This window comes from Lupinus angustifolius, chromosome LG09, assembly GCF_001865875.1.
Source record: "Lupinus angustifolius cultivar Tanjil chromosome LG09, LupAngTanjil_v1.0, whole genome shotgun sequence".
In the NCBI taxonomy this organism is placed as follows: domain Eukaryota; kingdom Viridiplantae; phylum Streptophyta; class Magnoliopsida; order Fabales; family Fabaceae; genus Lupinus; species Lupinus angustifolius.
The window spans coordinates 20,812,005-20,828,289 of record NC_032017.1 but is presented as its reverse complement, the minus strand read 5'-3'; the positions used below and the strand labels follow the sequence as shown (position 1 = coordinate 20,828,289).

Sequence of the window (16,285 nt, the reverse complement as noted above, 5' to 3'; positions counted from 1 at the left end):
TTTTTGAAGATGATATTACCAAGTTAGAGAATCGAGAGAGGAAATAAATTGGAAGCTACCAATGTGAAGAAGTACAAATTTTATAACTACATGAGCTTCTTATAAATCATATTAAAACATTGTATGTGAAATAAGAGTTTAACAAGAGATATACAAACTCTATTGTAAAGGTAAAGATTGATGATTATATTATATTAAACTATATGATTCAACTGAGTAGATGAACTCATAAAATACATCATATATCATATGGGATAGAAAAGTGTAACTCAAAATTTCCAAATATAATTTGAGACTGAGAATAGTGAATGCAAATTTGATGTAAATTCTATCGTAATTCTTTGCTGAGTATTGTGGGGGGCCCCTGCCCTTATACAATAAGCATAAGTAGAACATCCATTCATTCACAACACTTCCAAAGCAATATGATGGCATCTTCCATCTTCAAACTTATTTTATCATTATTTCTTCTTTGCACCTTCTTGCATGAACCTATCAATGCACTTAGAAAGGCAATAATGCTTTGTTTTTATACTCCTATTATTTTATTCGTTTCTACATACAACATTTCATCAACTATTTGCTTTTGTTTCTTGATTACAGACATACATTGTGTACTTGGGAGGACATTCTCATGGTCCTGACCCTTCCCTTAGTGAACTTGAAACAGCCACAAATTCTCATTATGATCTTCTAGCTTCTGTTTTAGGAAGGTATAGTAACTATATATAAAATGCTGTTAAATATTATAGGACTTATATATACACACATATACGTATATATATATATATAATGCTGAGAAGTTATACATATGTTTTTAACTAGTCATGAGGAGGCCAAGGAAGCAATTATGTACTCATACAATAAGGACATAAATGGGTTTGCTGCGCTACTTGAAAAGGAAGAAGCTTCAGAGATAGCAAGTAAGCAAATGATTAGTATGTGTTTCTATTGTCATTTTGAAGCAACAAGTTGATACAGTATATATGTTTGTATTGGTGCAGAAAACCCAAATGTAGTTTCTGTGTTCTTGAGCAAAGAGCATAAATTGCACACTACCAGGTCATGGGAATTTCTTGGACTTGAAAAAAATGGAATTATTCCTGCAAACTCTGCATGGAGGAAGGCCAACTTTGGTGAAAATACAATCATAGCTAATATTGATACAGGTGTGTGTTTCTTTTATCAATCAAATGATTTTCAAGGTATAGATTATATATATATATAGTTACCTCATTTAGCCTACATACCATATGCTGAATTATGCATACCATATACTACATATCAGGTTCGATATAAAAGAAATATTGTAATAATAATGTAAAAAATTGGCAAATCACATAGAACCGAGTAAGCGACGCGTAACATTTAACTATGGGTTATACAATACAACTCCTATCTAAATTTATACTGCAGACAAATTTTCATTGAATTATATTAGTTGCATTTAACTAACTCAATAATTGATCATTGTTCTGATTGCTCCTGGCTTACACTAAAGTCTTTTGGTTCTCACTTGCTTTATATTTTGGTCTGTCTTTTTCTTTCCTCTCACTTTTCTCCCTAGTGGCTTCACTCTTCCCTCCACTAAGACTTGCATAAAACTTACAACTACATGAGTAATGGCTTTGTGAACAGGTGTTTGGCCTGAACACCCAAGTTTCAGTGACAAAGGATATGGACCTATCCCTTCGAAGTGGCGTGGGAATGGGGTTTGTGAGATAGACCACTTTATTGGTTCAAAGAAAATATTCTGCAACAGGTAATATTTCATTGTTATTCACTTCCTAAATTAAGTTAAGATAACAAATGAATGATTTTAAAGCTAGTTGTTCACAAATGATACCAACATTTTACATGAAATAAATTATTTGCTATAGTTTATATGTTAGATAGCAGGTTTACAATTACAAAATGATGTGTCAATTTTCATGACTTAGTTTACAGATTCGTGTGTGGAGTATAAAATTGAAATTTTTTGGTCATTGCTAACAGATTAGTCTTTATAGCCTAAAACATTTATCATATATGATGAATCAGGAAGCTAATCGGAGCAAGAACCTTCAGCAAAAACCACGAGGCAGAAGTTGGAAAGCTTCATCCATTGAACCGGACTGCACGTGACTTTGTAGGCCATGGCACCCACACTCTATCAACCGCTGGTGGTAATTTTGCTCGAGGTGCAAACGTCTTTGGTAATGGCAACGGAACTGCTAAGGGTGGATCGCCACGAGCTCGCGTTGTAGCCTATAAAACGTGTTGGCATACAGCAGATCCGGGTGGCTGCCAAGAAGCAGACATGCTAGCAGCATTTGATCAAGCCATATATGATGGTGTTGATGTGATCTCTGCCTCTGTCGGTTGGTCTAGTCCTTATGTTGAAGCTTTATTAACAGATGGAATTTCCATAGGGTCGTTCCATGCAGTTGCGAGAAATATAGTGGTTGTTTGCTCAGGTGGGAATGATGGACCAGCTCCTAGTACTGTCACAAATGTTGCACCCTGGTCCTTCACAGTTGCTGCTAGTACAATAGATAGGGATTTTCTCAGCAACATTTCTGTAGGCAACAAACAACATCTGAAGGTATCAACTTTCTATTTCAAACTAGAAGACATTTTCTGAATGAGTTTTTAACATAAGTTACAACTTACAAGTATCCAATGCATTTGAATAAATAGAATAACATATTAAATCAATCTAAGAAAACTATAATCTAATGAATTAATGAGTATATCCAACTTGATGTGTATCAGGGTGCTAGTCTTAATAGAGGCTTGCCACAACAGTCACGAAAGTTCTATCCTTTGATTAGTTCTGTCGTTGCTAGACTTCCTAATGTGTCAATCGATGATGCGTAAGGACAAACTTTCCAAGTTTGCTTCAAAACATTTACATTATCTGTTAAATAAAATTGCTACTTGTCTCATATACATGTGTGTTCCAATAGCCGTCGTTGCAAGCCTGGAACATTGGATCCTACCAAAGTAAGGGGAAGAATACTAATCTGCCTTCGAAGTGATAAGATACAGTCAGTTGGTGAGGGCCAACAAGCTGCTCTAGCTGGTGCAGTGGCAGTGTTTGTGAAAAATGATAAGCAAAGTGGAAATACACTTCTAGCCGAGCCTCATATTTTACCCGGTGCAAGTATCGATGTTAAGGATTATGAAGGTTCAGGAGGTTCTCACTCCAAGTAACCACATATCTCTAATAATTAATAATGTTAATGTCACATTCTAAATATATACTTAGCAAAAATGAAGCATTTCATTTATAAATATATTGCAGGCAGCTTGGTGCTTACATGACTTCAGCAAGAACATACATAGGAATAAAGCCAGCTCCAGTTATGGCCGGATTTTCATCTCGAGGACCCAGCGCTGTGCAACCATTGATACTCAAGGTCTCCATTCTGTTCCACCACCATGAAGTTGATTTATCAATCTTACACTCAGTGAATCCATCATTCATGTGGACATGATTTTGTATCACAGTACTTTGTTTTGTGTTTCAGCCTGACATAACTGCTCCTGGTGTGAACATAATTGCTGCTTTTACACAAGCCGCCGGTCCATCTAATCTAGTATCAGATGTACGTAGGAATCTTTACAATGTACAACAAGGAACTTCTATGGCTTGTCCTCATGTTTCCGGCATCGCTGGTCTACTCAAAACAGCTCATCCTAATTGGAGTCCAGCAGCTATAAAATCAGCTATTATGACTACGGGTAAGTTTCGGTAAAAGTACCTCTCACATGCTCTCCACAATGTTTCATCCTATGTTAAATGTTCATATATCACATATTTTGGGCAACATTGATCGCTTATTATAATTGTACTATTTTCAGCTACCACACTAGATAACACTAATCAACCAATTCGGGATGCATTTGACAAGATAGCAACTCCATTTGAATATGGCTCGGGACATATTCAACCTGACCTTGCAATAGACCCTGGACTTGTTTATGATTTAAGCACAACTGATTACTTAAACTTCTTATGTGCTTCTGGTTACAGCCAAGCTTTACTCAAGTTGTTTGCTAATTTGAAATTATCCTACACTTGTCCAAAGTCTTACAACATCGAAGATTTCAACTATCCTTCAATCACAGTGACCGATCGCGGGACAAACCAGATAAATGTTACTCGAACAGTTACAAATGTTGGGCCTCCAAGCACATATAATGTGACTACACACATACTTGAAGGATTTAAGGTTCTTGTTCAACCAAGTTCATTGACTTTTAAGAAAACCGGAGAAAAGAAAACCTTTCAGCTCATTCTTCAGCCAAGGGGTGTACCACCCCATGGCTTTCCGATATTTGGAAACTTGTCTTGGACTGATGGTAAGCACAGAGTAACCAGCCCTATCATAGTCCTGCAACCTCAGAAACAAGTATGAGGAGTTTTACTTCATCATCATCATTTGATTATGTGTGTGCATTTTAGGCTGTAATAGTAATTTGTCTTTGGCACTCTTGTTGTGTTGAAACTTTGTCATATCTAGAATAAGAGACATATCTGTAATAGATATATGTTTGTTGTCACAGTCCCTTTTAGAATAACCTTGCAGTGTGATGAAAATAACAAGTTTATTATCACTACAGCAAAATCGTATTTTGCCAGCCTTTTATGCATACAAAATGTAGCAAAATAAAGTTGACCTCACTTTTCTGAAGCTTGAATAAAAAGGGTTTGGCTCATCAATTTAGGTAGTTTTGATGACTTATTAAAAACTGTAGTTATAGGTAAATATGACATAAGAACAAGTAGGCTTATAACACCAAAGTAGTGCCAAAAGGGTGAAAAAGCTAGCTAATGACATAAAAGAAGACAAGTTCAGTTATTAAAGTCACCCATTAATTACTATAGACAATCAACTTTTCAAAAGGAAACATATGAATATGATTATACGATTTTTTTCATTTATCTTATGTATCACGTATGATAATCTATTGTACCACATACCAGGTTCATCATAAAGAAAGTACTAATAAAGTTATACATGTACCTGAGTTGATTCAGAAATAGTGAAAATAAAGTTATATCAGTTGAAATATGCCCCTCACATACCCATTCACCCATGCACTAAAAAAGGTAAGCATATTAATCTGGTTTTGTGTTTTCATTCTCTTCCAACTTTGAGGCTATGACTTGTTTTTTTCTCTCTAAAACCTTATGTCAAACAGTGTGTTTGAATCAACTAGATCACATGGATAATTAACCTCTTAAATTCCAATGATGCTTCCATTAACTTGGGTACCCCTTTTTATACATTTTCTAAACATTTATAAGTAATTCTAATATTAGAGTAAGACAGCATTATAGTCTTACTAAATTCAGGGAGTTTGGTGAACATTAATACTCCATTTTAATTATATTATAGGAAGTGAATTGAGTTTGGTGAACATTATAAAGTAAATGAATATTAACTAACTTTCAATCTCTTTATTATAAAAAATACAAGTATGGTTATATAATGGCACATATTGTATTGTTATTAGTACAATTGGTTGAGTCATTTCCTATTTCTATAAATATTGAAATTGATGCGGAAGGAATGAGACTCCTTTTTAGTAATGGAAAGGCAAGTAATGCCAAAAACCAAAGAAAATGTGATATACTTTTATATTTATACTTTATATTTATTATGATAAAATAAATTTACCCTTTAAATTAAAGGAAAAAATTGCAGTTGTCTCACCCCCTTGTAGAAGAAGTATCATTGGGTTTATTATCTTCCTCTTCAAGTGTTACCGTTTGTAATGATTCTCATTTTCTTTTTTTATCTTTTCTCACTCGATGCACTAACAGGCCTGGATTTGGTATACTGGCCCATTTAATAGCTGCCTCTCATAAGGCTAAACTAGCACCACCCTCAACAATCAAAAACCATATTTGCGAGTTTAATTTTAGAGGGATAAAAAAATGGAAGGCTTTAAAATCATATTAGGAAATATGCAAAAACAAAGTTAGATTAGAATAATAATATTAAGGAACTAAGAAATCAGAAATTGAAAAATAAAAATATGAATGGATTTGAATAATATTATTAAGGAGATGAATAAGAATAATAATTAAATAAAATGAGATATAGGCTACATAAGAAAGAATCAAGAGTCCACCCTACTTCGCCAAGAATCCAAATACAAGTAGCACCAAATAACAATACAACATCATTTTTTTCCTAATTTTTTTTGCTTACAACAACATTAATTCATAATTACCTCTGACCTTAGACAATTATTAATTTAATACTATATATTAACACTTTCATTCATAACAAATCTAAAAATGAATATATTTATGAGTGACAATGATATAAGGAGGCTACCTTGACTTCTTCTTCTTCTTTTTCCCTTCCATTCTATCCTCATATAATTTTTATTTACTAATTAAAGTATTAAAGGTTCTGTCTTTTTCCCTTATACTTATTGTCATAACCCACACACAAAGGTAACAATGGAAAATGGGCTCATACATGCATGTTCATGATAACTCCTTTAAAGCTCCCACTATATGGGACCAACTATTTTATCATATCCCAAATTCATAGATAAGCTATTTTATCTCCTGCTACTATAGATCATGGATATTTTAGAAATTAGAAAATTAATATTTGGAATTGTGATTGGACACAACTATAAATATAATTAGATATGAATATAACATAGATATATTTTGTGATGAGGTTACCTGAATCTATATTTGCCATTACAAAAATATTATTTACTAATTCTGAGGTCTTAATATGAAATTATAATTTCACCAAGATTTGTGGGGGGAAATCAAGTACTAGTGGTAGGGCACCTATTTATTAAAGAAAAAATACAAGTAGGTCACCTATTTGTGGAAAAAGTACAAGTAGGACTATTTGAATTAAATCAAATATCTATCTTGTCCTTCCCTTTATATCTTTCACTAAATTCAAATAAAGTATTGACAATATTTTTTTAATAATAACATATAGTACATGAATTATTGTCTAATTATAAAATTAATTGTTACTACTCATATAATATGCCTATTGTTTTTGTATTCTCTAACTATGGGAATTTCAAAAGATTTGATAAAATTACTGAATTCATTGGCTTTTCAAAGTGGGAAATATATTATGATTGAATATTTGAATGCATTGCATCTTGCTATAATATTCATACTGACAAATTCTCCAACACATCATATGTGTTGATCTTTTATTGCCCACAAACTATAAGAGAAGCCACACCATTCATTTTTAATAATAATTATATGTTATTTTGGGATAGATTGAGATGGGTAGCTACCTTAACATGTTTCATTATATTTGTCCAAACATTATTAAAATTTTATTTGAAAGAGGTCAAAGTAAAGTAGAACAAGCTTAACTTGGTGATGTGTCTGGCAAAAGAGAAATTATACATTATAATGATTATATAATCTGGATCAATAGTTAAAGATATATCTTCAGTATTATTTATGTGTTAATGAGTTAAAAGTTATTTTAAAGTTACTAATGAAGATGTGTACTCTACCATGTCATAGTGTAATAATTTAACATACTTCTGTTATGCCCTGATATTTTTTTCAATATTTTTTTATTTAATATTATGTGAATTTACAAGAAAAATTATATATAGATATAACAAAATTTGTGAATTATTGGTGAAAGACAATGCATGTGTATCTAGTAGTATTTTATTATTTCTCACATACGAGTAATTAAGTGCAGGAAGAATACAAATTCCTATGTCACACACAAATTTGTTGCTGTTATCTTAGATTTATATTTTTGTTTTTTGTTTGGGTGTGTAGATGCTATTAGATTTGTGAAGTAGTGCAATTGCAATTGCTATGATCCTTCTTAGAAACCACCTTCTTATGAGTTATGACCAAAGAAATTGAAAGAGAAAGCAAAGAAATAAGAATAAGAGAAAAATATATATGCATGATGACCGGTATAAGGGTTTTTATATGCTCAGTGTATCATTCAATATTCATTTTTAATTATTATTAATTTTTAAATAAAAATAATACAAATGAATGGTAAACGATGCACTCACTATTATGTATAAATCTTTACATTTTCAGTGCATAAATTTTACTGTCTAATAGACAATGGTGGCAGCTTTTATGGTCTTGGTCAAATTTTCAAGAGGAGAAATGAGCCACCACCAAGTGGGTCCAATCCAAACCAAAGTTGAATGACAATTCAACAATGAAACCCAAACAAACGTTGTTTGTGATTTGGATTTAGGCTGCATTTGCATGTAAAGGTGATTAAACTATACAAAATGATTATTTTATCTAATTTTGTCTTAACCCAATTTTCTACACATAATTTATATTATAGAAATTAAATTGGTTTAGGTAATCTTCACCAATTGAATAATATATGGGTTAGCGGATTCAACCACAGTAATAAATTTCTAAGAACAAGATATATATTCATTCCACGTTAAGTATCACGTTGCATAATAATGAGTCAAGAAACATTTATAATGCATCTTGACTGGTCGCAGCAGAAACTAAATATGGAAGTGTAGTGAGATATCATGTGGGATGGACAATGACCAAAAGATAACCTATACAATCATGTGTACCTATGTATATTGATACTATACATAGTCGACTATAAAATTTTGTCGAATATTTACGATATGGATCAGACAATCTTAACCACTTGAGTTACTTTTTTAGGATAATTAAGAAGTGCACTATACTTAACAAAAAATATATTATTTTCACGTTTAAAAAGTGAATGCACATCAATTGTCTTCAACTATGTTCTCAATTTAATGAAATTGTGACACTTATTAAAAAAAATTGAGTAATAAAAACATACATATTAATTTTTATTTGATATCAAAATTTATTAGAATGAGACATAACAAACATGCTTTTTTGGGACAAATAATCTTTATTCTTAAAAAGTGGTTTGAAAGAAATGTATGAGAATATCAGTACTTTAAAATTATATTCATAAGATTGGTAAATGAGAAGGAGAAAAAAATAGTGTAGTAAGTTCCTAATCCAACGCCTATAAATACCACTCTACCAAACTTCAATGAGCATAAAGCAACCTACACTTGTAAGAGAAAGAAAAAGGTTCAAAGTGAGTTTGAGTTTGAAAAAAATGGAGTTCCCATTGATCAACTTTGAGAAGCTCAATGGTGAGGAGAGAAAAGATACCATGGATCAAATCAAAGATGCTTGTGAAAACTGGGGTTTCTTTGAGGTACCTCAAAATCCAATAAAAATCTTATCTTTCTCTTATTATTCTTAGTTCTGCTTAACTTTTCTTAATATTGTTTTGCTTTCAAATAAAATTGTAGTTGATCAATCATGGTATACCCTATGACTTAATGGACACTTTGGAGAAGTTGACCAAAGAGCACTACAGAAAATGCATGGAACATAGGTTCAAGGAATTAGTTGCAACCAAAGGCTTAGATGCTGTTCAAACTGAGGTTAAGGATATGGATTGGGAGAGCACTTACCATGTTCGGCATCTTCCTGAATCAAACATTTCAGAACTCCTTGATCTCACTCATCAACACAGGTTTTTACAAGATCTTAAACATTGCATGACATGTAATATTAACCAAAGTTCATGTTTACTAAAATTATGGTATATTGTAGAGAAATTCGGCTATTGGTCGCGATGTGGTTTCAGAGACTCCCAAAATCTTAGATTTATATTGTATACAGATCTAAAACCTTATTAGTCATTCTTGAACATTGGCCTATATACAATTTTTGCTTCATTAATATTTGCTTTAGACTCATTGGAGTTGTATATTTTGTACAGGGAAGTGATGAAGGAGTTTGCTTTAAAGTTAGAGAAACTAGCAGAGGATCTCTTAGATTTGTTATGTGAGAATCTGGGACTAGAAAAGGGGTACCTAAAGAAGGCCTTCTATGGATCAAAAGGACCAACTTTTGGCACAAAAGTTGCTAACTACCCTCCATGTCCTAATCCAGAGCTGGTAAAGGGTCTTCGTGCCCATACTGATGCTGGTGGTATTATCCTTCTGTTCCAAGATGATAAGGTCAGTGGCCTACAACTTCTCAAAGATGGTCAGTGGATAGATGTGCCCCCAATGCGCCATTCCATTGTGGTTAACCTTGGTGACCAACTTGAGGTACATTTATTCAATTTTTTTGATCGGCAAATGTTAGTATATTAGTATTTGTTGTGGGCAACTCGAACCCTCAACACTCCTTCATTTCACCCATTCTTCCTTAACCTTCAAACCATCTTATAACTTTCTTTTTTTATTTTTTAAATTTACTATGAGTAAGATTCGAATTCATGACCTCCTTCACTTCATTCCTTAAACTTTTCCCCTTGATTATCAGACCACCTTATAACTTATTTATTCATAATATAGATGTTCATATTTTTTTGTATACAACATATATTGTCCATGCATTATGTTACAATTATATGTTTTCATGAATTTTGATTGGTCGATTGATTTAAATATCCTATGTACAACATTCTTTAACCAATTAAGAACCATGACATGTGATTGTGACACAATTTACTTGTGAGACAACTAATGTTATAGACATTTGCACATGTTAGATGCATGATTATGATTCCTATGAAACAGGTAATCACCAATGGTAAGTACAAGAGTGTGGAGCACCGTGTGATTGCTCAAACTGATAGGACAAGAATGTCAATAGCATCATTCTACAACCCTGGTAGTGATGCTGTTATCTACCCTGCACCACCATTGTTAGAGAGAGGAACAGAGGAGAAAAACAAGGTGTACCCAAAATTTGTGTTTGAAGACTACATGAAGATCTATGCTGGGTTGAAGTTCCATGCTAAGGAGCCAAGATTTGAAGCCTTGAAAGCACCAGATGTTAATGTGGGTCCAATTGCAACTGTTTGATAAATTTGTTTCACTATAACAATGATTATGTTTGTATTGGGAGAAGTAAACAAAGTATAAAGCTAAGGTTTTTTTATATATAAATATAGCCAAAATAAATAAAATAAAAAAATTACATCTTTTCCATTGGGCCTATCAATAATGTGTAGCTCAGGTGAAAGTAATAGTGTTTTAATTTTTGGCAATATTAAGATAAATATGCCTATACAGATATGCATATGTTTCTCAAATGAATGTAATATTAAAAGTGGCTTTAGTTTCTTTGTTTAGTTTTTTTGGAGCTATTGGTGGTGTGCAAAATTGGTTACAAAAATATCAGTTTTCATAATAAAATCGATATTTTATTTTATTAAAACAACATTTGTTTCTTCCTGGCTCAATCTGCTCCACTCAAATTTCCTTCTATGGCTTGATATAGATCCAAAATCGCCCACTTGGTTTTGGGCCACAAATTATAACGACATTAAATGGACAAGTATGATAATGCCTAGTGATTCTTTATTCTAAAAAAGAATAGAAAAGTCAGAATACTAGCAACAAAATTATAAGCACAACATGTTGGACTTGAAAGACTTCTAGATTGAGATCCAATCAAATCAAGATATTCTATTAAGAGGTAGTAGATTTTGTAATATATTCTCATTTATCTCTTTTTAAAACTCATTTGTCTTTATTTATAACTCATATTTTAAACGATTTTCTTATTTTAAAATATAAGTTACTTTATACTTAGTATTACATGATTTATATTTAACATATCCTTAATGTTTTCACTTTATATTGAATCATTAATTCCTCATTATTCTAATAAACCCTTCTTATTAAAAAGTTCATCAATAATTTTAAAGAGATATTGATTAAATATACAAAAAAGAAGAATAATTTTATAATCAAATTCTATATGCAACTTAACAAATGACCAATTGTTCTAACTAATGTATAATTAATTAAAAGTAAATTACACTGATACTCTTAAAGTTTAACTTAAAATTACACTTATTACACTTTTTTTTGTTTAAAATTATATATCTCCTATACAAAGCCAGTGTAATAAAGTAAAGGTGATTTGTGTAAGTGAAAAGAATGTGGGAATGGTTTGTTAGTTTCACTAAACTCTAATCTATATTGAATGATAGAATGTCTGATAGATTCAGAAACAACTAAGAATTTCTCTAAGCACATGACTCAACAGCCAGAAGATTGACCAGAATACTGACTCACAGAAGCTGGGGAAGCCAATCAACATAGTACACTTTAAGCATTGTTAGATATCAGTGGTAGATGCAAACAAAATGAGCTTCCATAAGAAATGGTAGATGTTCTTTAATACTCTTTCATCATGATGAATCTTGTTGCATAATCAGATTGTACATTATAATTTCAGTAAGTAGAAAGACAAAAAATAAGATACACAAAACTTGTCATGAATTACCAATCAAAATTAGGCCCGAAACTGCTCAGCAACTTTCAACAGACTGTAAGTTTCAGCATCTGGCCTAGCTCCTCCTAGAATCATCCTTCTCAAAAGATTTGGATCATAAATCTTGGCTTTTACATAAGCCTTAATCAGGGTATTATATACAAAGGTATACCTACAGTACTTAGCTTTATGAAATTCTTCAAACAATTTCTCAACATTTCCTACATCACCTTTCTCAGCGAAAATCTCAGCAATAGAATGAGTGGTCTCCAACCATGGGGTTGAATTTCTAACTTTCTTGCATATTGTTGAACGCATGCCCAAGTCTAAGGTTTTCAAAGCTTGCTCTGTCATGCCTGCTTTCAAGCAGCCGAGAGCAAGCTGACGATAAGTTATGGCATTTGGTTTGCATCCATTTGTCTTCATATTTCTGTACAGTCTAGCTGCTTTATCAACAAATCCATGTTTGCAATAAACAGTTATCATTGAATTGAATTGCTCTATAGATTTCAATCCTTTTCTGGATTCCATTTCAAACCAAAGTTCTTCAGCTCGGGGTAGCTGTCCCATTCTACCAAATGCTTCAATGGCTAACATGTAACTTTTAGATCTAACAAAGGGCAACCCTTGAATGATGCCCCAAACTCTTTCTAACTCCTTTTGGTTCCCCAGATACCCATACAATATAAGCAAGACATCCAATGTTGACCAGTTATTCCCTGTAATAGACTTCTCCACAGCTTCAACATACGATTCAGTTGCAGTATATAACCGGGCCACTGCATGTGCAGTAGCTAAAATGCAGTAAGATATTTCATTTGGTTCAACCTGAGCGTGTTTCATACGACCGAACACCTTCACCAAGTTTTCAAGATTATGCTCATTAGCTTCTATCTTCATCAGAATATTGTATGTGGACACATGTATAGTGACTTTGTCAGCCTTCATTTGAGTAAGCAACTTGGGTATCATCTTTTTGCGTTTTGGTGAGGAATGCAGAATTATGAGGCGGTTGAAAACCAAGTGTGAGATGGGATGACCCAATTCCCTCATTTTTTTCATGTACTCAAGTGAGAGCCTTATGACACCTTTATCCAGGCATGCAATCACTAGATTGTTGTAGAGCAACTCATTCTGAAATTCACAAGGAATGTTAGATAAGAGCTTCTCACCGTGTGATATTCCATGAAGCTTAGTTGTAAATTCAATAAGATAAGAGTAATCCAATTCCCTAGGTCTGTAGGGCCTCTCTCTGATCACCCATTCCATCACCTGCCAATAGCCAAACATATTCAAATTAGCTTATTTTGTGTTGAAAATAACATAAAAATGATAGAATAAGAGGAAGAATAATGTTTTTTTCCAAAAATTTAAAGAAAACCACACATGCACCTTGGAAGCATGGAGCCATAGACTAAATGGCAAATTCCATTTTTTTCCAATATACTTTTTCTTTCTTCATCATGTTCCACTCCAGTTTAAAAGAATACAATAAGAGTACACTTGAACATACTACTTAATTATGCACTTATTCAATAAGCTATTTCATTGTCTAAGACCCTTCGTATCCGAAAGTTAAATTAGACCCTAACTAATCTGAGTTAAGCAAATGCCTCTTGTGCATATTTTTTCATTCACAAGACTCAGATACTTGGACCAATAGGCACTGATTTATTCAATAAGCTATACTGAAATAAGCTAAAAAAGCTTAATTTCATAAACTTCTCAGAAAAGCTCAGTGGAATAAACTAAAAAGAGCATGCAGTAAACTCATACTCAATTTCTACATGATTATTTTCACAACTCATTCTCATAAGTTCAAATAAACTTTCTATAAGCTCTTAAATAATTCCCTACACCTAAGGCACCTTCAACCTAAAGGAATGATTTTGGAGCGTAAATATCCAATGATGACAGAACAAAAAAGAGTAAAATAACCTCAAGTGCGCGTTTGTTAAAGTTGAGCTTGCGAAGACGGTTAATGGCATGAAATACATGACCTGCATGAACAGGGAAGCCATCTCTCATCCAAGTACGGAAAGCAGACCCAACAGATTCTCCTTTCGGAAGGTTCTCGATTCTCAAAGACAAGCATTCTGGGTTTTCTGTAGTATCGGGATTGTTGTTGTGGTTGGGGAATAGTTGTGGTGATTGTGTGCAGAGGAATCGAAAGTTGAGATGGATTTGAATGACACAAGGTGTTCGACGTATTGCTTGAATGAAACTGGTGTAGTGTATAACGGAAGTAACAGTTCGCATGCTTCACGGGCTCAACAAAACTTGAAAGTGATGCGATTAAAGTGCGACCCAATCATATGATATGATTCCCACTCATTCCAATCGAGTTGGTTCTAGCCCAACTCACTCACCCATAAATTCTGGGTCGGGTCTCTTCGGCTAAGAAAGGATATTGTTTTGGTTTTCCATTTGTATTCTTGACCGGAGGCAATTGTTGTTCAAGCCGAGAATATTCACATGTGTGTAGAGCTAACTCTTTCAGCAGATATTTTTTCTATTCACAAGACTCAAACTTAAGGAGAATTAAGCATGTATCACTTGAACCAGCACTCATTGGTAGCTAAGAAATGATATGTGCCACAAAAACAACAACAAAAATAAAATAAAAAAGTTAATTTATTTTTAAAATTTTCTTCGATTTTCATTATTATTATTTGGGATTTCCTTTTTTTTACTAATTTATAATTTTAGCTAATTATTAAATACATACTTTTTTGGAATTAAGACAAAATTATTTGTTCACAGATTTTCAAACACTTTACTCTTCAGTTTTTAAGTGCTTCCTCTTCATCCTTATTGAATATTCTGAAGTATAGGAGCATTCTCTACTAATCTCTTCTTATAATTACAAGAATGAGACATTATCCAAAAAATTAAAGGTTATAAAAGATAATAAATTATATGTAACCTCATAGAGAAAGATTATTCAACTACTATGGAAAATAAAAAATACTTCAGAATATGAATGAGATGTAATATATGATGAATATAAGAGTTGCTTATTTGTTATATAGTACAAAGAAAGATAAACATAAATGAAACAAAGATATTGGTGCAACCGTGCAAGTAATGATTGATGTTTCGCTTTCTTTGCAGCAAATAAAAACAAAGAACCTATATTGAATATATATTACATCCCCTTTACATTTCCAAGTATACTTTTCACACTGGGAGTTGAGCAATCTTCTTGCACAGATATGGAGTGATAAAAAAATAGCACTTTGATTTTAATGGATATTGTGTATCCTTGTGATTATATTGATAATGTGTATCCTTGTGATTCATTATATAATACACTGTTCTTCCTTTTATGTACATAACTCCATCAACCCTTGACATTTTATGAGCTCATGGAAATTTATATTTTGGCTCGAATTTGATGTTTAGAAACCTTGTCTTTCCAAGTGGACGCATATGAGATATTATAATTGCATGGCAGATAGAAAATTTTCTCATTAAACATATATGGCTTCTTCTCAAGGTTGAGTTTCTTGGAAGGAAGAAAAGAAAAAATGATTTAACCGATTAATAGAGGGTGGTAATCGATTATCAAGAAATGAGAAAGATATAAAAAAATACTTCGCATTTTTATTTCATGTACAATGTATTTATAACAAAAATAATTGTATGTTTAATCGGTTATGCAAAGTGTTAATAAATTAATAATATTAGCTAAAGGAATTACACTAGAATTACTAGACTTATAAGTGGGAGATAAGGGCATGCATTAAAGAGTCAACATTTTAAATTTTTTAAGATTGACTTTTACACTTTTGATTCCTTATCCATTATTCTAAGGTCTTGTTTGAGAGTGAGGTTTTGGAGGGGAAGGGAAGAGATGACTTTTTAAAACGTTCCCATTGTTTGGGAGGTGGATCAAGAAGAGGGGAAGATTTTGGAGGATTTCTCAAAAACTCCAAAACTCTTCATATGTCTATTTTTAACTAAATATGTTTAGTT

The 16,285-nt window shown here is 32.5% G+C and overlaps 3 protein-coding genes across 4 annotated transcripts; 2 read left to right on the top strand and 1 right to left on the bottom strand.

Moving 5' to 3' along the window:
- On the top strand, window positions 389–13,318 carry LOC109356781 (subtilisin-like protease Glyma18g48580). Of its 2 annotated transcripts, XM_019600316.1 has the most exons (13): window positions 389–512; window positions 604–713; window positions 826–923; window positions 1,005–1,169; window positions 1,639–1,762; window positions 2,041–2,584; window positions 2,755–2,855; window positions 2,949–3,191; window positions 3,287–3,401; window positions 3,513–3,726; window positions 3,847–4,591; window positions 5,191–5,193; window positions 6,511–6,523. In XM_019600316.1, the coding sequence occupies exons 1-11, from the start codon at window positions 426–428 to the stop codon at window positions 4,401–4,403; spliced, it is 2,358 nt and encodes a 785-aa protein (XP_019455861.1). In that variant the 5' UTR covers window positions 389–425; the 3' UTR covers window positions 4,404–4,591; window positions 5,191–5,193; window positions 6,511–6,523. The 2 variants fall into 2 exon arrangements, with proteins under 2 accessions (XP_019455861.1, XP_019455862.1); XM_019600317.1 differs by lacking the exons at window positions 3,847–4,591; window positions 5,191–5,193; window positions 6,511–6,523 and adding an exon at window positions 13,307–13,318 and having other exon boundaries at window positions 3,513–3,767.
- On the top strand, window positions 9,048–11,151 carry LOC109356783 (1-aminocyclopropane-1-carboxylate oxidase-like). Its single transcript, XM_019600319.1, has 4 exons — window positions 9,048–9,218; window positions 9,316–9,542; window positions 9,792–10,125; window positions 10,600–11,151. Exons 1-4 carry the CDS (start codon window positions 9,048–9,050, stop codon window positions 10,885–10,887), a joined length of 1,020 nt encoding a protein of 339 aa, XP_019455864.1. The 3' UTR covers window positions 10,888–11,151.
- On the bottom strand, window positions 12,166–14,590 carry LOC109356782 (pentatricopeptide repeat-containing protein At1g07590, mitochondrial). Its single transcript, XM_019600318.1, has 2 exons — window positions 14,246–14,590; window positions 12,166–13,579 (listed from the first exon to the last, which is right to left on the bottom strand). The coding sequence occupies exons 1-2, from the start codon at window positions 14,564–14,566 to the stop codon at window positions 12,329–12,331; spliced, it is 1,572 nt and encodes a 523-aa protein (XP_019455863.1). The 5' UTR covers window positions 14,567–14,590; the 3' UTR covers window positions 12,166–12,328.